This window comes from Siniperca chuatsi, linkage group LG9 (genome assembly GCF_020085105.1).
Source record: "Siniperca chuatsi isolate FFG_IHB_CAS linkage group LG9, ASM2008510v1, whole genome shotgun sequence".
NCBI classification, from domain to species: Eukaryota; Metazoa; Chordata; class Actinopteri; order Centrarchiformes; family Sinipercidae; genus Siniperca; species Siniperca chuatsi.
Window position 1 is genome coordinate 5,292,054 of NC_058050.1, and position 21,766 is coordinate 5,313,819.

At 38.7% G+C, this 21,766-nt stretch overlaps 2 protein-coding genes across 3 annotated transcripts; one reads left to right on the plus strand and one right to left on the minus strand.

Annotated features, from left to right (window-relative positions):
• Nucleotides 1-1,122: 1,122 nt before the first annotated feature.
• On the plus strand, nucleotides 1,123-2,881 carry LOC122881491 (protachykinin). The gene is made up of 5 exons (XM_044207750.1): nucleotides 1,123-1,406; nucleotides 1,702-1,804; nucleotides 1,903-1,926; nucleotides 2,034-2,090; nucleotides 2,179-2,881. The coding sequence occupies exons 1-5, from the start codon at nucleotides 1,305-1,307 to the stop codon at nucleotides 2,187-2,189; spliced, it is 297 nt and encodes a 98-aa protein (XP_044063685.1). The 5' UTR covers nucleotides 1,123-1,304; the 3' UTR covers nucleotides 2,190-2,881.
• On the minus strand, nucleotides 2,513-21,521 carry sept7b (septin 7b). 2 transcript variants are annotated; one of them, XM_044207748.1, is made up of 15 exons: nucleotides 21,368-21,521; nucleotides 20,969-20,970; nucleotides 19,178-19,280; nucleotides 17,370-17,476; nucleotides 16,167-16,267; nucleotides 15,877-16,011; nucleotides 11,665-11,782; nucleotides 10,459-10,551; nucleotides 10,261-10,357; nucleotides 9,890-9,941; nucleotides 9,548-9,676; nucleotides 7,735-7,755; nucleotides 5,861-5,996; nucleotides 4,681-4,823; nucleotides 2,513-3,735 (listed from the first exon to the last, which is right to left on the minus strand). In XM_044207748.1, the coding sequence occupies exons 1-15, from the start codon at nucleotides 21,369-21,371 to the stop codon at nucleotides 3,696-3,698; spliced, it is 1,281 nt and encodes a 426-aa protein (XP_044063683.1). In that variant the 5' UTR covers nucleotides 21,372-21,521; the 3' UTR covers nucleotides 2,513-3,695. The 2 variants fall into 2 exon arrangements, with proteins under 2 accessions (XP_044063683.1, XP_044063684.1); XM_044207749.1 differs by having other exon boundaries at nucleotides 19,178-19,277; nucleotides 21,368-21,418.
• Between the last annotated feature and the right edge of the window lie 245 nt (nucleotides 21,522-21,766).

Genomic DNA, 21,766 nt, shown 5'->3' on the forward strand with positions numbered 1-21,766 from the left:
ATGATTGTTCCCTTAATGTGTTCTTCACGTTAACGTTACAGCTGGTAAAGGTGGAGCTCATTTTAACTACTTCATGTACTGCTGGGCAGTTTCCTGAGAATCAATAAAGTTTTATCTTTAATAGTACAAGTAATCTGCAAGTAACTAAAGTTGTTTAATAAATGTAGTGAGCTGCATGCTTTCCATCCTGAAACATCAGCTTAACGAGCTGAGTTGTAAGTGCATTTTAGTTAAACGGCATCTAGTAAAACTATCCAATATTCTGCTCTTGTTACCAGTAATTGAAAGGCATTCTCTTGCCTCCACAGTTGGATATTGGAAAGTGTGCTGCACACACAGGCGATACTAAATCTGCTAATTAATAGATGAATATTCTGAAAGTAACGTGTTAGATTGTAATGCTGCTAAACAACCGCTTAACTCATCTCAGGTCCATCCTCCATGTGTTAGCCTAAGTTGCACACAGTTATCTCCTTTTCCACCAATTACATTAAAATGCTGGTTACAATGTAATATGCATCAGTGATAATAATCCAATAATATAATATATAGTAGGCCTAAACTGTATGATACCACAGCACTCTGAGAAGTATTGATTTATTTTACTATTAATACTTAATACAATGCTTGACTTCTGTACTTTCTACTTAAGGATATGATTAAAAGCAGGATTTTTACTTCTAATTGGGTACATTGTGGCAGTACTACTTCTACTTATGTAAAAGGATCTGAATACTTCTTCAATAACTGGATTACAATGTCCCGGTTGGATTGCAGCCTATGTTGAGTATGTATCCAACAACACGCTTCAACTCCCAATCTTTTTAATTTAGGAATAAATAGACCTCCTAGTTTTGGTTATTTTATCAATTGAATCTGACAATATTCTTACGGCTAGGTGGTCAGTTTTGGTCTTGAGTTGACATGTTGACACTACAGTATATGCTCAGTTGGTCAGCCCAGTGACCTATAAGTACACAGCGCATGAAGCACATAATTATAACATATGTCAAAATAAAGCCCTGTGACATACAGAATAATTGAGATGACCGAAATCATCCACTCCAGCTGTGCGTAAAAGCCCTTGTGCGCAAATGGAGCGTTAATAGTCCCCGTGGCGCAATGGCGCATCATCAGGGAAGACGCGCTGTTGTCAGTTCTCTATGAGCATTTAAAATAATCCAACAGCGAGGTGTAGACTACCTGCACACAAACATTCATTATTAGCTGTAATCCACGCTAAAAGGATTCAGTTTTTAGATTTTTATTCAGAGGCATTTGGGTGAAATTACGCACGGTTTGCAATGATGGAGCTAGTTAAATTGGTTGTAATAGTTGTGCTGATTCTGACAAATGTTTTCTGTCAAGAACTGGATGTTGAAAACTGGAGAGAAGGCATCAAAGAGGTAAGACATATCAAACGTATTCGCATCTGTGAATCTATCACAATTTGCCATTTATGAAAAGAATCAGAAAGACAAACTGTATTTCCATACCAGCGTTTTCCAAAAGACTCCGGGATGGAAAAATCTTCACTGAAACACAAAACGACTTAAAATAATTTTCTTTTCTGTTTATAAGCTCTAGGTAAAATGATTTATTGCAGCTGGAAAAAAAAGAGTATTTTTGTTGTACAGAGGTTAAAGAGATAATCTTGCGGTATTTAATCTCTTTCTTTGCATTATTTCTGTCTCATACAAGAACAAATGGCCAAACTCTGAAAAAATTCAAAATATATTAGCGAGAATGACCAGAAAACCAGGACCACGTCAATATCTCGGGCTCATGGGGAAGAAAGACTCCGGTAGAGCAATTTGATGGCATTTCACAAAAAAAATAATAATGTATTTATGTTTAAGACTGTTGAGTTCAGGTCTGATTTAATTTCTTTCCTCCAAACAGCAAAAACGCAGACAGCACGTAAACGTAAGTATTATTCTTTTGCTTGTTTTCAGCAGCAAATATCAATATTGGACATATTTAAAAAAAATAAAGTGACACTGTAGCATTTTAACGGTTGTTTTCATTCCCAGGGTATAAATTTCAAAGCTTTGTGGGTCTGATGGGTAAAAGGAGCTGTGAGGATCAAGGTATGATACTTCCAACAGTGACATTAAATTTACTGAAGGGTTATTTCGGTGGAAATCTGCCTGGTAACAGCTGATTTCATCCCTGCAGGAGCCCTGTGAGCTGCACAGAAGACTGGGATCTGCATTGGTTTCCTTACTTTGTTTAATTTCAGACTGATTACAAAAAGATAGATTTTGTCATTGTTTCACAAAAATAGTCACATCTAACAGTCGAGTTTGACACTGTTGCCAATACTGTGAGCCTTTGGTCAAACAGCGCCATCTAGTGTTGAAAGAATAAGGCTGCGACACTGGATATTTTAATTGCAATCACTGAAATTTAACAGTAATATATAAAAACAGTGTCATGTAAAATAAATGTATCATCAGCTCACAAAAACTCCCCACTCCAGTTTTCATAATAAACCCACCTCACTCCTCAATATCATCACAGGTTTATTAAGTGACTTTGTACAATACAAATGAAAAATAAAATTAAAAATACAGAGATGGAGTACATAGCCAAAGCAAATTGCGGTGTTGACTTTTCATTTCCCACTGATCGTTTCCGCAGAGTGATTGAAATATTGTTTTTGTTTTGTTTTTTTAAGCGTCCAGGATCACTGTTATATGTGAAAGTGTTTCTTTTCGACAGTGGACGCTGCTCTCAAGTCTCTGAGGATTTTCTAAACATACAAAAGAAGTTATGACTTCAGCTGGCTCGGTATATATAAAAATAAACTAAAGTGAAATATAACACTTATGACATTATAAATGGTGGTCCAAGGCTAATGGCAATAGCTAAACGCAGAGGAAAAAGAAAGCGTTACATTTCAGAAAAAAGAAGCTTCAGCCATTTTTTTAATATATAAAAAGACCCAAGGTGCATTTTATTGTTTTTCTTGATTTCAGGTTTTTCCCGTTGACTGTCGCACTGATAGGAGGAGGGTTAAAGGTTTACCGGATAGTACACCAAAAAACAAAAAACCCCAAAAAGGATTAGTTAATGCCTTGTCATCTTCTTACTTTAATACATGAGCGAAGATCAGGTTAATGTTCATATACTGTTACTGTCATTTTTCCTGTAAACAAATAAAATTCACCAGAACTTGATTGTACAACAGTCAGACATGACTCAGGTTTTTTTTTTTTTCTGCAGTGCTCTCCATAAAACTGTAGGCATCAGTCATTTAAAAGCAACCTTGGGATGAAAAAAAAAAGAGAGCTGCAAGTGGGGGCGGGGACAGTATTCAGTTATAACAACAACAATAATAATAACATCAATAATAATAATAATTAAAATAATATGGGATTGGCCTTTCTAAAAAGGGGTTTATTCTTTTTGTGACATTCAGTCCCGAGGCAGCTCTGTGGCGGCAGTTGGCAGGTGGCCCCCTCCACCTCCTCACATACCCCCTCTAGTGGCTGGGAGCAGGAGCACAGCTGCGCTGACAGAGGGCAGGGACGGGAGGCAAGGAGGGGTGGAGAAGAGGGGGGGAAGGGAAGGGAAGGGGGAGAAGAAGAGGAGGAGGAGGTGGGTGATGTCAGTGCCACACACTGGTGTCCTGACCGGCAACGTTGGCAAACAAAAATAACTCGAGTTGGGGTGGTCCTGCCGACTGTCTTTTAAAAGATCTTGCCTTTCTTTTTGTTTTTCTCCAGAGTCCTGCAGAAGAGGAAAGACACACATACTGTGGAATCAGTAACTATATTTTAAATAACATTTCAGCTCTTTTACTTTCAGATCTACTAGTAGCAAATACATACATCACTTTGCAAGTTATGTCTGTACGAAATAAGATATTAAAAAGCCTACACAATATTGACTGATGCATCTATATGCTGTATACCTAATTATATGTTGTCTATAGCAGTGGTTCCAAACATTTTTGGCCTGTGACCCCTCAAACAAGGCAATATGTGCTTGTGAGACCCATTGTCAGCTGATTATGTTCACGTCGACCACAGATTGATTTTCTTCAAGAGAGATTTCTGAATTTGTGTTTTTGTCTGCGCTCTCACTGGTTTCAGGTGGGTGGGTAAAAGGTGTTGTCACATACTTGTAAGCACCAAGGACTTTTGAATCAAAATCTAACATGTGACCCATACAGTCATGATGAGGCAGATTAGCTGAGTTTTTGGGAATTAAACTCTTATTAAATAATAACTAAGGGTGTTTCCCCCCCTAAATGTTTTACTTTGATTGTTGCATATTTAGTCACAAATATTTAAGGGTATAGTAAAAAACTTTAATTTTCAGGGGCTTTAAAGGTTGTATTCAATCAAGAATCTAGAGGGCTGGTATCTGAATAAAGGAACAGCACCTAAACATATACATAACATATTTCACTTCACTTTAATGGCCACACGACCAGAGTTGGTGGAAAATATATAGGCATATAGTTTGAGAAAATACAATAATGTCCTACTGCAGGAGGGTCAGATGGCCATGAGGTGGCACTAATCCATTACTGTCAACAATTTACCCTCCACTGGTCTATGTCAATCCCGCAGTGCATGAATTTGTGCACGATATGGGAGCTTAAATGCTCAGACTTTTTAAAATAAACAGCTAAACCATGAAAGGTGTGACAGTGAGTGTCAGTTGTACCTGGAGGCCTCCAGTTTCTGCTGCTCCAGGCGCTGATGGGCCTCCCAGTTTGCTCTCTCATCCTCAAACACGCGTCTTTTCTCCTCCAGCTCTTTGTGCTGAGCCTCCAGGTTCTTCTTCATCTGCTCATGACGCCGCTGAAGCTACAGAGAGACAGACAGGACAGAGGACGTGTTGAACTACAGAGCTTTTTACATAATACAAGACCCTTTTCAGTTACACTGAATGCAGAGAGACAAGCCTATAAACAAATAATGCTGTAACTGAAACAAAGAGAAACCAAAGAGCCTCATGCTGCAAAATTTTCAAGCTTAACAATGAAAACTGTTTGGCGTCAATTGAACAAAAACAAGAGAGTAATGTACAGGCGGATTTAACAGAGACAAAAATGGGGAAATGCATAGACAAACTTTTTTTTAACCTCAAGAGAAATAAAAGAAGGTAAAATTCTGTTTTGTTCTGGCTTTCACTTCATAATCCATTTCATTTCCAGTGTCAGATTAGCGTGCAAAATGTCTTTTTCTATGCACAAAACCCAAACTGAGTTATCGATACATCTATAATTGGTCCGCAAATCAGCAAAATCAGCACTGCTTTTATACAATTTTCATGTGGCATTGTAGGAGGAACCTCTCATATCAACTGTGGAAGTCATGACTGGACAATATTCAAAGTTTAGGTATCAGCCAGCTGATGTAAACAATAGGTTGACCAATGAATGCCAAAACGTAGGTGTATATATTCATATTTGGCTTTCTTGTTTTCCTGATTTAAAAAAAGTTTTGGTATGAATGAGATGTAGTGCATTTCTATTCTGTTGCAATAATCTACACACATGGAAATAATTTAAAAAAGATGTCAACAGATATTGTTTAATACGGACATGATCGCTCAACAGTCCTACAGTCTGCACGTTACACACACGTTAATTGCACGTATCTGAATACCCGATTTCAGAGACAAATAAATAAAACACAGAGGTACAAAAGAGGGAACTAGCAACTAGCATTTACACAAATCAGCAACACCACGCACTCATAAAGCTCACTCACAATTCTAATCGCTGAGACTACAAGAGGAAGGAAGGAGCCCAGACCGAGAGGAGTAATTTCACAATGGCATGAATTGCAGTTTCATTAAACCAGGTGTGTGTGTGTGTGTGTGTGTGTGTGTGTTTTACCTCTGCTTCAGAGTCTTTGAGCTTCTGCACTTTTTCCTTCACCTTCATCTCAAAGACTTGTTCCATTTCCATCTCCATCTTTTTCATTTTAGTCACATGCTCTCGCCTCTCTTCCTCCATCTGGGCCAGGGGACTCCTGCATGGGGAGCACGTGAGAGCACGCGCGCAAACAAACACAAACACAAACACAAACACACAAACACACACACACACACACACACACACACACACACACACACACACACACGCAAACACACACAGACACACATATTTAGGCCAGCAATACAGAGCATCACCAGCACCAGCCCACGCATAAGTTTGCTGATACATTGTGATGTCACCCATTATGATAGTCGTCACAGAATTTCAGTCTTTCAACAGTACGACTGTTAAAAACTGAATTTACTGAACTTCATTTAGTGCATTTAACAAACTCGAGTCTTTGACTCATTTTGTTCTGCAAACAAAATATATCTTATTTAAGTACGAGGAGCATGTTTTACTTTCACCTGTTTTCACTAAACAGGGGAAAGTAAAATAGGCAGGCTGACAGAAAGACAACAAACTGACTGAAATCTGTGCAGAATGTCGTAGCTCTGTACAAATCTCCAACTGTATCGTGACAACAGTGAGCCTCATTTCCCAAAGAACATGTTGGGGTTCAAGAGGGAAAACAGAGGAAGAGGTAAAGTTTTAGGAAAGACAGGATCCAACAAGGCTGGGACAGAAACAGGAAACCAAACAAACCATGAGATCTCTGAGAGCCAGAAGAAGGACCCAAAAGCTAATGCAAAGAACCTGTGAATACTGACTGTTAGTGTGGGTGGTGGGTTAAATGTTAGTAAAGCTCACCAGGATGTTTTGTTGCAGTGTAAGTGTACAGAGACCTGTCATGACATACGTGGAGAGGTTACCTGTGATTACGAGGAATGTATATTCAGGAATGACGACAGGAGTGAAGCCTGATTTACCCTAATTTTGGTGCAACGACAGGTTATTTACATGATATCATAAAAGAGGGAAAAGCTCAAGGAGACAAAGGAGAAAACGATGCAATCTTAAAGCCGCAATATACTGTGCTAAGTCTTAGAGTTAGGCTTTGTAGTAATTCTTAAAAAGATTTAGGGTAACTGCATCACCTTGTGATTACTAAGGCAAGGTTAGTAGCTAGGGATGTACGCAATAACAATTATAGAAAGAGAACAAACCACTGTAAAACTAAACTTGTGCTAAATTGTGGATGCTGTGTGGTTGGACGCCGGTGCTTGTTTCATCACATGCTTTAAAAAACGGACCTTTCTCAATCAGCCTCTTACTATGAGCAGTGGGGTCTTGCATTAATACAAGTCAGAACAGTTTGGTTATTTCAGTTGGGAGATTTTCTGTATTTCTGCTTCTCTCTGGTTTGAAGTGCGCAGGGCTAAGATGGTAAAAAGTGATGTCATGAGTTTCAGATTGAGTCTTTACGTAATTTTAATTATGTTGATGTTGTGCATCTCATAGTCATTCTTAACCACTCCATACAGCTCATGTACAGGCCTCTGTTATTACTCCAAGCAGGAATAACATCAGCAGCAGGTGGAAGCAGCAACGAATACACCAGTGGAAAGAATAAAAGGCTTTGTTGTTGGAAAAAGAAAATGAACGCATCGCATTCAGAGCTGTCAAACTATATTCATAAGTGTGGCAATTCACAGTTTTTCTCCTGCTGTTCCTGGAAATATCTACTGACAGGGGGGAAGAGGGGAAAGCAGACCTAAGTCAACAGGGAGGAAAGGAAACACCCAAATGCAGCCAACGGGGGAGAAAAAGGGCACAGAAAAATAAACATCATACACAAGGGTCTCAAAAATAAGAAAAAAATGACCACTTACATTCCTTCAACTGTGTCATGTCTAAAAAACAAAAACACATACAACCAAACACACACACACACACACACGCACAGAGACACACAACATGCGATAATGAGGTCATGCACTAAAATAAAACTACAGTCTATTAGACGTGTACTGTGATTGCAGCTACTTCTTCACTGCAAATGGAAAAAAAAAAAAAAAAAAGCTTGGAAAATTTAACAATGTCAACTTTGTGAGCTGGGTGTCAAATACATTAGCTGAGTTGGTCAAGTGTTTAGCTATGTGTTAGCATCAGCAGTGTGAGGCCTCCATTCAGCTGTAGAGCTAGACTTTTAGCTGTGTGGGTTAGCCATTTGCTTGTGTCTACATGAATGAGAAAGCAGCATGGTGCTTTGAATGAAAATCAGTAGCATGATTTTATGCAAAGTAGTACAGTGAGAGGCTACAACAAAAGCAAAATCATTGAGTGTTGGTCAAACATCACAAACAGAGAAGAAATGGGCAATGAACTCCCCCAACTTAGACTTTTCCAGTTACCTGGAACCTAAATACCTAAATAAATGAGGATAGGAGTAAATAATGTGACAACTCAACCATCTGCAATCACTTTCTAAAGGCCAAATGTTGCTTTATCAGGGTTTCTGCAAGTTCACCACGTTAAATTCAAGATTTCTTAAAACCTTTTTAATACCACATACAGAAGAACGCAATTTAATACCTGTTTCAAGATCATACCGGCCAAAGTATGATGGAAAACCAGTAGGCACGGTATGGCCTAGAATTATTTATTATTATATCACGTTTTTTCAGTATTTCCCAGCAGTATATAGCAATAATTCCCAATTATATAATGAATTAAGTTAATGTGACCTGGACCTGGATAAGCAGCATAAAACGAATGGATGGATTAACCAATTTAAAATGATTCATTCTTTTAATTTCATTTAAGTTTTTGCTAAAACTGACACTTGCCCATTATGAGAGATGAGCTTCGTAGCTACTGTAGCTAGCAGTAGTGCCATATACTTTAAGTCACTACTTAAAAGTGCCCTTTAAACATATAGTGTTTTCTATATGTTTAAAGGGCACTGACTGAAACGCCACAAAAAAACGATTGAACAGCACAACCCACTGCTGAAAACAATCCCATTTTTAGTTTATAAGTGTAAAACGTCTACCAACAGCCTGCAAGGGGATACAATAACTAACATCACTGCCTACAGCAGGCATGAGAAAATATTTAAGTCTCTAGAAAATTAAATTTAAGACAGGCCTTTTTTGAAAAAACTGAATTCAATGCTTTTTAAGACTTTTCAAGACCTGCAGGTACCCTGTTTAACAAATGTGTCCCACTTAGTTTAACACAAGCAACTGTTAAAAATTAGGCCAATTTAAAGCCCACAAACTTACTATATCAAATACACTATATGAAATGGAGGGCTAATCCCAACACATACTGCAACATCTGTATCTGCATAAATAAATTCCATTCAGCTTACTGAAATGACATCCTAAATAGCTTGTACAATCCACATGTTTGAAAAACGAATCAAGCCTTCAGATAATCACTGGTTCTGTCAAAACTCTTGGTAGAGTGGCAGCAAATATTTAGCAGCATTTGGTTGGTGATAAAGTAATCTCCCAAAATTTAATAGGCTTGTAAATTGGCTTAATAAACGAGGGACAATTCAGAGGTCCTGTTCTATTCTACCCAATCTAAGTTGCAGGTAAAAATAAGGCAGACAGTGGATAACATTATTTAAAAGTCAACTTATCCTGCCGGACTTGACTTCAACTGCTGTCTCTAGTGTACTTTGTCCAGACTTACTTGGTGGACAGCTGACCCTTAACCCTGTTGTTGTCCACACCGTTGTAGGTGACAGCAGCCAGCTTCCTGCTGCGGTAGTTTTCATAGTGGACGTTATTTGTCACGTCTTTCAGGTCCTGCATGTGAGTTCTGGGGATAGACGACAAAAAATTCAAAATATTTAAAATGCTCTTTCAGCTACAACATCATCTACGTTTAACAATAACTGATATTCATTTATCCTTTTATACAAAAAAGATCACTTAAACAGTCTTTATTGTTTATTATCTGCCTGGTTGATTGAAGTGTTTATTAACGGTAAATGATACAAGCTCCTTATCCTCTTGTGTTTTTTTTAAGTACCTGATGAGCATATCCCTGAGGATGGTGAAGTCGCAGTGGTCACTGTTTTCAACTAGAAGGGACAACAAGAAGTCAGTCAGCCAGATACCAGAGAGAGAAAAAAATAACCAAGTAATATCTTGGGTCTGATGGACAACAATGCAGGGCAACACGGGAACATCAGTTCTTAAGTAAGAACTTTTCTTACATGTTGGATAAATACACAGCATTCTTATTGTTTGTATTTGATGTGATACATTTTTAAGTCTCTTACTGTTTTTATTGATTGCCCACATTCATTTGGATGCATCACTTCTTTCCATTTCTTTTACTGAATTTTAGCATAAAGCATTTTTCACTGTGGTAATACAGAACTAACTAAACATTCATACCTTCTGCAACCCCCCATGGGTATTGTCTCCCTCTGACCCTCTTGCTGTTCACCTCGATGATGGTGTTGCTTCCTACTACAGCCAGCGGCAACTTGTCCTAGCAAAAGAACAATATTTGGCATTATTAATACAAGTATATAAGTCTGGCTTTGTAACAATCTAGTACACTTATGTAATAAGACATGTCAGGTGACATACCTTTATTTTTTTGACCAGCCTGTTCTCTTCTTCGTCGTCTGTCTCAGGGAACTCGTAGATCTTGATTTTGTGCTCTTGGATTTCCCGCATGATCTAGCAGGAAAAAATAAGATCTAATCAACTTCTGGCATAGCTAATTGGAAATGGCAAAAAAAAAAGTCTAATGTTCCTTGCAAATGTCTAATAAAATCCTTGTAAAGGCTGCAGTACATAATGTTTTCATTTGATACATTATAATATGACTTTGTATGATAATCTGCCTGACACATTCAAAATAACACATTTTTTGTGGTCACATGCTCTCCATAATCTGCTATTATGTCCCACCTGTCTTCTTGACACTGCAAATGTATAACGTCACAACTTCAGTAAAACATCTTAAATATGTGACACTAGATGTGACATGTTGTTTGTTGTAGTTTCGAGTTATATTTACTTACAGATCGCAGTTTTCATTCTCCTCATCTTATCTAGTGTTAATATAGTGATGTCATACAAGCTTGATGGTGAAGATGCCCTTTTGTTTTTAACAACAAGGTTAAAACAGAAGGTTTTATTGTTACCTGATATGTTCCTAATTTAAATTAATTCAAATTCAACTCAAACTTATACGACTGGTTAAAAGGTGTTGATGTGTACCAACTATGTGTGTAACAAAGCACAACACATCACACAAAAGCACAGTGGAAAATATAACTGTTTGCAATGCTACTTCTTATAGGAACTAAGACCTATCCTGAGCAAAGCATATTAAGATAGTAACTCATGTACAACAACTTCCTTACTTACTATCAATAACCAGTAATTGGGAGGTTATTGAGGGAAAACTCTTAGTTAATGGCCTAGTAGATGTAGAATATGGTAATTCAGAATAAGGCATTAATAAGTGCTTTATAATGGCTAATAAAGAGCTACTAATATGCATGCTAATAAGCAACTAGTTTATGGTGAATATGTGTACCTTAATATTAAGTATTACCGGAACTACTTATCAATCTTTCTTTTTGTATTTATATGTATGTACAATTTACAGAAAACCTTCCACGCCATGCAGCACACGTAGGACAAACACCAAAGAGGGTCTACTTTATTTGGGTTTGCGTCGTGACATTCGCACATTTTCTCCAACATAACGATGAACATAGTAGAAAAAAAGTACCTTGGATACTTTTGCTGCAGTAGTATGCAGCTGTGGAAACCACTGACCTGTTTCTTGAACTGTTGGCATTCCTCTGGGGTGAGGGTGTCTGCTTTGGCAATCAGCGGGATGACATTGACTTTCTCATGCAACCGTTTCATGAACTCAATGTCCAAGGGCTTCAATCTGCATGGAGATAAAGATACAGCTTTACAAGTAGTTCAACTGGATACTGAAAGCAGTGTCAAATCATTTTGAATCACTCTGTACCTTGTACTTAGTAATGATATCTTACATTTTCTTGGCTGTCTAGCACATTTAAAGGTCCAGTGTGTAGAATTTAGTGGCATCTAGCGATGAAATTGCAGTTTGCAACCATTTGAATACCACTCGCCTCACCCTCCCCTTCCAAGCATTTAGGAGGAACTACGATGGCGAAAAACGCTAAACAGCCCTATCTAGAGCCATTGTTTGGTTTGACCGTTCTGGGCTACTGTAGAAACCTGGTGGTACAACATGGCTTATTCTAACGTAATGAAAACACGACGATTCTTATTTTCAGACAATTATACACTAATGAAAACGTACTCACACATACTTATATTTCATTTCTGCCAATAGCTCCTCCTAAATGTTACATACTGGATCTTTAAGGATAAAATAATTAATCAAACTGTTGTGGTGTTTTTATAGCAGTATATGGGATATTTTGGGGCTGACTGGCTTTTGGATTTGCATTTGATTGCTGTTTCTTGGTCAGTTCTTCCTTAGACAACACAAAGAGAAGTGGAGCTAAACCAAATATAGAAAAGTATCTGTGACGCCTGACTGATGTTTGTAATGTCTAAGAAAATGACCTTGTAATCGTGAGAAAGCATTGCTATTCTTGGCTGTTTTTAAGCAGAATAAAAAACATGACATTACTGAATTATTGAGTTATAATTTTGCATCTGACTTTGTATTTTGTTATAAAATATAATTTAATCTTTATTTGATTCTTTGAGGGCACAGTGGAAATATCCCTCTGAGTCGAAGTCTGCCTTGAAGCAGAATCTGATGCTGCTGGCTTTAAGAGTGGGATTCATGTTTGTCATGTCGCCAACATGCGCCATGCAGGTCAATTTACAACACAGTGCTGCATTGAGACACTTAAAAAAAGCCTGAACGCAACAGCTGACAACAAGTGTTATTATCTGGAAGAGGAGCAACAATGAAAGCTATTTCACTGGTTCTCCATTTGTCAGATTAAAAAATGTACTGCAGATCCTACCAACATCATTAACAGGTGACGCAATTGATGCAGTTGCATACACAATGGGTATGATACATTTTTATAATAAAACAAACAACAAATAATGACAGCTGGTCCATGGAGCAGTCACATACACATCAGCATGCCCTTTGTTGTAGTACACATCAACAAACACCATATCCCTAACAGAAATATGAATACACTGACTAACAATTCATTGCTAAATGTTGGCTGATATCAATATTTCATAGCTGTATTGTATCAGCAATAGCTAAGACAATAGAACATACTAAATTATGTATAAATTACAATAAAACCAGCCCTGAGGGTCTAGAGTTGTCATTGCTTTCATCCTACATAAACTGACCAGGAGAATGTGCTGTTGTCAAGCTACAATGCAGAAAACCTAAAACCATCAATCTCAGTGTGATTCAGCACCCATCAGGCTATGCTAAACATGTCCCAGACCAATCTCTTTACGGAGAAGAATCAATATCAACCCCAAACAAGCACATTCCCCAAACTGTCTTATACAAATAGGGATAACATACTGTATTTTGTGCAAGAAAAAAAAATCTAGCCAAAATGAACATATATTTGAGACAGCGAGAAATGTATATGTAAAATCACAACAAACAGAATTTAAAAAAAAAGACAATTTGATATTAGGGCTGCAACTAACAATTATTTAAAAAATAAAGAACAATTAATCTGCTGATTATTTTCTCTATTAATCATTTAGTCTATAAAATGGAGAAAATCCTCACAAATGATAAGATGGAACTAGGTAGGCTATTGTTTGGCATTTTTTGCTTAAAAATTACTTAAATGATAAATTGATTATCAAAATAGTGGCTGATTATTTGTCTGTCGATCAACTAAACGATTAACCCTTGCAGCTCTACATAATATACTGTACATCAGGGGACATACAGTATATTGATTATCAAAAAGTTAAAATTATAAATAATATATATCAGAGGTCTAAATTCTGCATCAGTGTATTCCTAATCAGTGATGCTGATTGCTTGCAGCTTTGTTTTGTTTTTTTGTTATTCACAGCCTTTTCTATAAAAAAAAAAGCAATAAAAAACTTTATTATTTGGACATGTATTTTATTATTATTATAGTACTTATTATTTTTCTGTAATTGTCTTTTTTCTTATTTTGTATTGAGACACTATGATTTTACACTCAAAATAACTTACTGATAGGGCTGCAAGTAACGATTATTTTCATTATCCCTTAATCTGCTGAATTTATGTTTGATTAATCGTTTGGTCTATGAAAAAAATGCCAATCACAACTTCCCAGAGCCCAAGGTGACACCTTAAAATGCCTTGTTTTGTCTGACCAAAAGTCCAAAACCTAAAAGGTATTCATTTAACTATGATATATGACAAACAGAAGCAGCAAATCCTCACATTTTTACTTGATAAATGACTGAAGCCAGAAGACTGAAGTTGTCGATTATTTTTTCTGTCGATCGACTAATCATTTCAGCTCTACGTACTGATGTTCCTCTCATAACTGGGTTCAACACACAGTTTGGGGAAGGCCACATTTTATGATGTAACAGAGATTGATGTAGGTGATCTTTTCCTTAATGAGTCATCGTCCTCAAACCTTTAAGAAAACCAGTCACCAGAGTTCAGCCGGGAGCTCAATGTCCAGATTGTCTCTCAGTGTTGGAGGTCATTGTGCTGCTGTGTGAGAGCAGTCAGCTGGTGTTATAAGGGGATGCTCTGTGTGCGTGTGTGTGTGTTTGTGTGTGTGTGTGAGAGAGAGAGAGAACATACGCTGCTCATCCTCAAGGCTAAAGTACTGCTTGTGTGGGTACAGAGGACAGGCTTGTACAAACGCAATGTCTCACAGAGGATGGACAAAAACATGAAGAGATAGGAGGACAGAGGCTTCTTCATTGTTTATACCAAGTCACGGTCAACAGCTTTAAGGGCATGTGAGCACACGATGGAGATTTGCATATACACAAATTGGGTAGCTCCAAACAGACACAAACAGTATCCTACCCTACAATGACAAACACCATAAGTTTCTTTTGTATTTTTTTAAAGGTCAAGAGCCTTGACTAGGGGCAAGCATTCATATTAGCATAATTTTAAACCCATACGTGCATTTAAATGAGTTATCAGTTTTTTTTTCAGGGCAGGAAATAACCTCTGAAGTTTCTCAATTTCACTACTCCCACACTTTCTGCTCTTTGAATCGTGCATCACACAAGACATGTACACGTCTTAAAAGAAAGACAAGATGAGCACATCTGAGCTGTCAACTATCTATAGAAGATCTGATAGCTAGTGAATAATAAACATTACAATTAAAGTTCCACACAGTCATCTCTTTATGAAACATTTGGCGATCAGTATCATCTGCTGGGCATTTTGCCAGCGTTTTCATCTGTACCACTTATGGCCCCCTCCCCCCCCTTTACAAGCTTAAAGTTTTAACCCTTATTTTGCAAGACAAGCTGACTCACATGATCATTTACAGCAATGGCCTGCGGGAGTAGTTGTAGGAGATAAAATAAGACAACAAACACCCAGCATGACCACAGCTTCATGCTGTTGGCCACCAAGATGCTCCAGGAGCAGCGGGGAGTTCAGCGCCTTGCTGAAAATGCAAAAGGAAGAAGTGCTTTATTGGCTGCCTTTCCCTGGATTTTCCAGACTGCACAGGGATCTGAACCAGCAACCTTCACTTCCAGTCACAAACCAGCTCCTCTGACCTTTCGAGCACTCTTAACCTCTCATTTCCCTCCATACACATTTTTTCCCTCATTTCCTCTCACTGTTGTCCCTTCCTATTCCAACCCTTTTCCTTTCCCCAGCCCTATTCGTTCCTTACCTCCATCCCCTTTCTTTCTACTGAACAAGGAAGTGACAATTCAAGAGCTTGATTCTTACTGGATCAAGCCCATACTAACAACATGGGTGGTGTAGGGCGCTCTGAATAAAAGCATCCACAAAAAAGGCAATAATTGTCTTATGAATTTGTCTCCCAGACTCACCCATGTCCCGAGGGGGCGATGAAGTACAGGCAGCAGTGGATACGGCTATCGGGCATCTGTCGTCTATTCACTCGGGATTCTGAGTTCAGGTAGTCTTCAAACTTGCTGTCTATGTGGTCGATGATTGGCTGCCAGCTGCATAATACAAATGACAGATTCCGTTAAGAAACAAATCCCCACAAAGGACCAGAAGTACCCCGTGAATTAGGAATGGCGCAGAGTATCTTTGACATTTGAATGATTATGAAGGAATATTATCTGTGCTGAGCTGAAGTTATGGCAATCCTTACCAGTTGCTGTTATCGACAGCATCTCCAAACCCTGGGGTGTCAACTATTGTGAGCAGCAGCTGGACGCCGCCTTCCTTTATTAAAACTTTGGACTGCTCCACCTGACGCAGGAGAAAGAATGAAGGGCACATTGTGTTTACTTCTGCCACAAAATGTGCCTTTGAAACCAAAACATTTAATTAATACTAAAAACGAAAACACAATATGGAAGGAGGGGTGTGAAATCATCATCACTGTAAGCCAATCACATCACACTTCATATTTCACATAGAAAACACTTCAAGGTAGCGGCATGTAGCAACACGCCATTTCACACTGTGCTATTAGCTAACTATGCTGAGAAACCAGAGATGCACACAAGCATCTGGAGATAGCAATGCTGTCAGTCAGAAGCCAGACAGATAAAATGCAGCACTTTAGGCACTCAAGATTCAGGACTTTGTTGTGTAATTGGGGAAGATGGATTTATGGCAGCAGCTGTGTTTTACCTGTTTAAACCATCGTGAGAAACTAAGGTTTTATTGCGCGTCTTAAAGAATCAATCAAACCTCATCACAGTGTGGTAAAAATATATTTTTACAAATCAAGTCAGCTGTTAACAGAGCTGTATCTAATTCAAGAAAGTCTTACAAAAATAAATCTAAAATTAACAGAGACTCTCTCTTCTCCTTGCAATATTCAGATAATGCTTGCTAATTGTAAAACTGAGGGGTAACTATTTCTGTGTTCTTTGTTGATCAGTTCAGTTCAATTATTTGTATTTCTATAGCACCAATTCATAACAGAAGTTATATCATTGCACTTTTCCTTGAAGACAAGGCAGTTAATCTACTTGGGAGCTACATAGTTGAGAACACATTGAAAACTAAGCACAGGTGCAGTATGAGATGCTATAGACTGCATTTGTTGGTTCTCTGGCCACAGTCCTGGCCACATTTTCAAATAAATGTCAAAATGATGATTTGGATAGCTGCCAAAGCTGTTGGTGGTTTAGAGAATCTTACCAGCCACAACCAAAGTGTAACAGCATTTCAATGTTGTTTATTTAACTGTCCCATTTGGTCTACTTAGTGCTGTATTTAAAAATAACCTGTGCTAATTCACCTCTGTGTATCCGGTTGTTTTTTTGCCCCACACAACTGTGGTTTTAACACTGTGTGCAACATCTCAGACCAAAGATAATATTTATTTGCCAAAATGTACCTGTACAGTCTTTTTGATTCGATGTGACGGTCCAGGATACTCTGCTGAATACAGGTCTGTTAGGAACAGAGAGTTGATCAACGTGGATTTGCCCAACCCTGACTCACCTGGAAAAAAGCAAAAGGAGAAGACAAAATCAGTATTTCAGGAACACTGACCTGTAATCATGTTATAATTACAAAGACTGTAAAGCATTGCATTACTTGGAATAAAATAATGAAAAGGTATATTACAAAAACCCAACCCCCTGTATTATATCCACACAAAGATCACTGTTGACATCCTGAAGACAATCAAGGACCATGTGTCTATTCAAGGATGAAACTGACATTTTCCCAAGACATTAATCCATTTGGGCTAACAGTTAAAAGGCTAAGGAAACAACACAGACAATGGCTCTTGTTATGTGCAGCTGACTGGCTGTGTGGTCTGGGAGGCTTCTCAAGCTTGGTTGGCCATTGTGTGCCCAGTTTCCAAGCTCCCAATGAAAAGGATCATTAGTGGAAATGACCAATGACACTGCCTGCATTGGCTGTTGGCCACAAGTCAATATTTAACGAGCCACGGAGCTACAGTCAAAGGGTAATGTGTGGAGCTTGTACTGTAGCATTTGTTTGTCGTACAATTTATGCGTGGCATGTAACTATGTGCTATGGGTATGCGCTTGTTAAATTTACTGCGACCTGAAGTGATGACAGGCCTGTGAAATGAGCTGCTTTGCAATGTGTGAACTGAACAGGTTGTTGGGTCATGTGTTTCATGAGGCATGGACAGACGTGCCAGTCACTGCTGGTAATACCAGTCCCATCTCTCTCCTTCCCTTTCTCTATCTTTCATCCTCCTTTCCTCTTTCACACCACACTGGTGACGCATTGCGTTGTGTGGTGGGGACATGTGGGCTCACAGCTCATCAGAGCCAAGAAAAGCTGAATATTGTGTGTGTGTCTATGCAAAAGGGTGATACCATAAAAACAATGGCAAGCATTTAACTACCAACAAGCCCAGAGGACCCCCTCTACTTTCCTTGTTGCTAGATGCAAAGCCATTTGTATTTTGTCTGAAATTACTCCCAAAATTAAGATAATTGTCACACATTGAAGCACTCGCAGTTCCCAGAGGACCACTTGGTCACCATCCAGCAGCTTTTTACAGAAGACACCGCAGAGGACAGGAGCAAGCAAAATCCTAGTGCCTTGTTCTAAATGTTCTAATGTAAGCACCTAATAACAACAATGAAAAGACTGCACATAGCTGAAATGTATTAGCAGTGCTCGAAGCAAAAAGCCTGCAGAAACAAAGCATTGTGAACGCAATGGGAGATGCGCTATTCTTAGAGGCATGCTGGGTACAAATTCTGTCGGTCCCACCACAGGAAATGGTTTTGACCCGAGGAAACATTTTCCCTCCAAACAGGGACTGATCAGCCGAGGAGGATCTTGGCCCGGTGTCAACCACCACATCCAAGCATTTTAAAAGAATGTCTGCATTTTTGATTCGCTGAGCGCAGCTCTAGATAAATCCATCCCAAATGTTTCTGTTCTGGGAGACAGTGTCAAGGACCCTGACATCAAGACTAATTCCAATAAGAGGAATGCAATGGCCCCTCCTCTCTGACTAGCAATTAATACTTCAAAGCTGGGGGCATGTCCCTTGTGTATCAATATAGCTGGGCACACACACAATCTCTTTCTCGCTCTTAAAAACAAACCACAGTGAAGGACTTAAAAAAATGCCAACCACAATCAATACAATGAAATGATTCATATGAAAAAAGGGAAAACAGAGGGCTGAGCAGCGTGCGTTCTTACCAACGACCATCAGAGTGAACTCAAAGCCCCTCTTGACAGACTTCCTGTACACTTGGTTGGGGAGGCTTGCAAAGCCAACATATCCTTCCAGATTCTTTTGCTGCTGTAAGACAGTAAAAAAAAATACACACATTAAAACGATAAAAAAAATTTATCGTGCACCCCCGCCTTAGCTGCAAAGCTTAAAAGAAAAGTTTTAATTGCGCTATTCCCTTGCTGTCAAAACTGAAATACACTCCCAATCTTCCAACCACCTGAACCCTAATGTTCCCCTTATGTATACTCAAAGTTAGACAAAACATTTTTCAACAGTTTGACAACTTCACATACTTACTTCACAAGATTAATCACTTACATTGAATGAAATATTCAAATCCAAGATGTGACCATTAAATCAAATGGAAATATTCTACATGTGTTGTGCATCATATCATACTTTTAAGGCACAGTTGGTATACTGGAGATTTTGAGATCTTGAGTAAAATTTGAAATTATGTTCTGCAGAGTTGAACGCTGCTTACATAATAGTTGACTGGCCAGTTATTTGAAGCATAAAGAAAATTTCTATACTTACAGCTGTTTTGTGTAGATCAATGTAATGTGGTCCCAATTTGCAAAAAAGGCCAGCGTTTCCAGGGTCAGAAGGCAAAGGGAGAGAGAGCACAAAAACAAAAAAAGCAACAGAGAATCAATCTTAGGTCACCTGACAAACAAACCATTCTGTCTCCAAAATCAGTTTCCCAAGCTGAGAAGCCTGGGGCAAAATGATTCATGATCTGGGCTACTGTAACAACACAGACAGCTGGCCAGTGTGGTACATATTCCACTCTGCTTGCTCCTTTAATGTCAGTAGCACCATAAAGTAAGGTCCATTCACTGTTCCTGCTTTTTCTTTTCGCCTGTGGCTAGGAGAGGATTTTTGCATCTTACGCTGGAACATCTCCAGCCCACATGTCTTCTGTGTGACGCTATGATTTAATATGCTGATTTGCCTACAGGATGTGCAGTTTAATCTCAGCAGCATCATACTGCTGCAGTTTGTGAATCATTATATATTGGATTTTTTGCAAATAGATTACCTAGTAAACCATCATCAGTCATCTTTTATCACAGCTGAATTTTTAAATCTAACAAGCTGAGAAAGTGTGAGAACCGTCATTTTAAAATGACAGCTATCTGTTTCCTTTCCGGCTTTGTCTGACAAGTCTGCTAAAGGAAGTGGTGGCAGGTGGAGGACTAAACTACAGTTTGCTTTTGCAGATTTTAAGAGGCTCTCCTCAACAGAACACAGTTTGTTGTTTCAGTTTGAGGGGAACACCAGGTTCAGTAATCTGACTTAGAGGTCACAGTTTGAAGCCAATGAACTTTACAAAGTCAAAACATGAACTCTGAGGTACTAGATCCACTGTAATCCAGATTAGATGGCAGCCGTAGCCTCCTTATACCTAACCATGACACATCTTCCTGGTTTGGCTTTGACTGCCTAACCTAGATGCTCCAAACATAGCAGTTTAATAAAATGATTGATCACACACTGATGCAGCCCCCATCGTTTTCCCCGTTTAAAGAAGCATTTTGAAAAGGACTTCATGGACAAATGTAATGCTAGCTACGGTGACTGTATTCTGCATAATGTGGGACCACTATCTAAACGTTATATCACGTAAACAAAGGTCTAACAGCCAAATACAAAGCCACTGCACATGCAGTAACGTTACATGCCGTTTCCCACTAGGTCTAAACAAGTTAGCATTAACGTGAGCTGTTTAATCCAACATACGACACTAAGACAGCTAGTTAGTTAAATTGCTAGTATTTGTAGGTAATATTTAAAAGCAATTGAATGTCACCCTAACAGGAGTGTTAACGTGATTAATGTTAGCTCATAACACACACAGAAACGTTTACTGAAATACTTTGCTAAAGAGCTAAAGACAGGAAATGACACTCCCGTTAGGTTATGCAGCCTGCTACCGAAGCCCAGGCTAACAACTAGCTAGCTAGCTAGCAACCCATCCAACTGGAGGCGGACGACTGGGCGTTGGTTGCTCAGACAACTGTAGAAGCTAAATAGCGGCAAAGCCGAATTGTTCACATAACGAATCGACTTCAATACAATTAATCACATTTGGAGTTTACAACACGGATTTCTGAATAAGTCCTGACAGTATCTGACTGCAGCAGTCTCACCCATAACGTTGACGCTCCCTGCCGCCTCAAAAACCGATCATTCACAAGCCGACATTCCCCCTTCTCGCAACTTTTGCTGGAGCTACGCACTATGAGGCACGCAGCGCCAACAGTGCTCAACGAATCTACGCTGAAAGACTGACGTATATTCTACGTGAATCACAAAGGGAGGAATACACTCTCATTCTCGCGATAACTTGTAATTTCTTTGAGTCTTGATGTGTTCCCGCGATAATTAACCGTTCTAGTAAGAAGAAGACTTTTTTTTAAAATGTGGAACATTTTTTTCTTTTTGAACATGCTAAACTAATTACACCTCCCACTCTGTCTCCATTGTCATATGGTTTAGATAAATAAGGATGGGGCCTGATTTGTTCACGTAGCATTAGTCGAACTAAG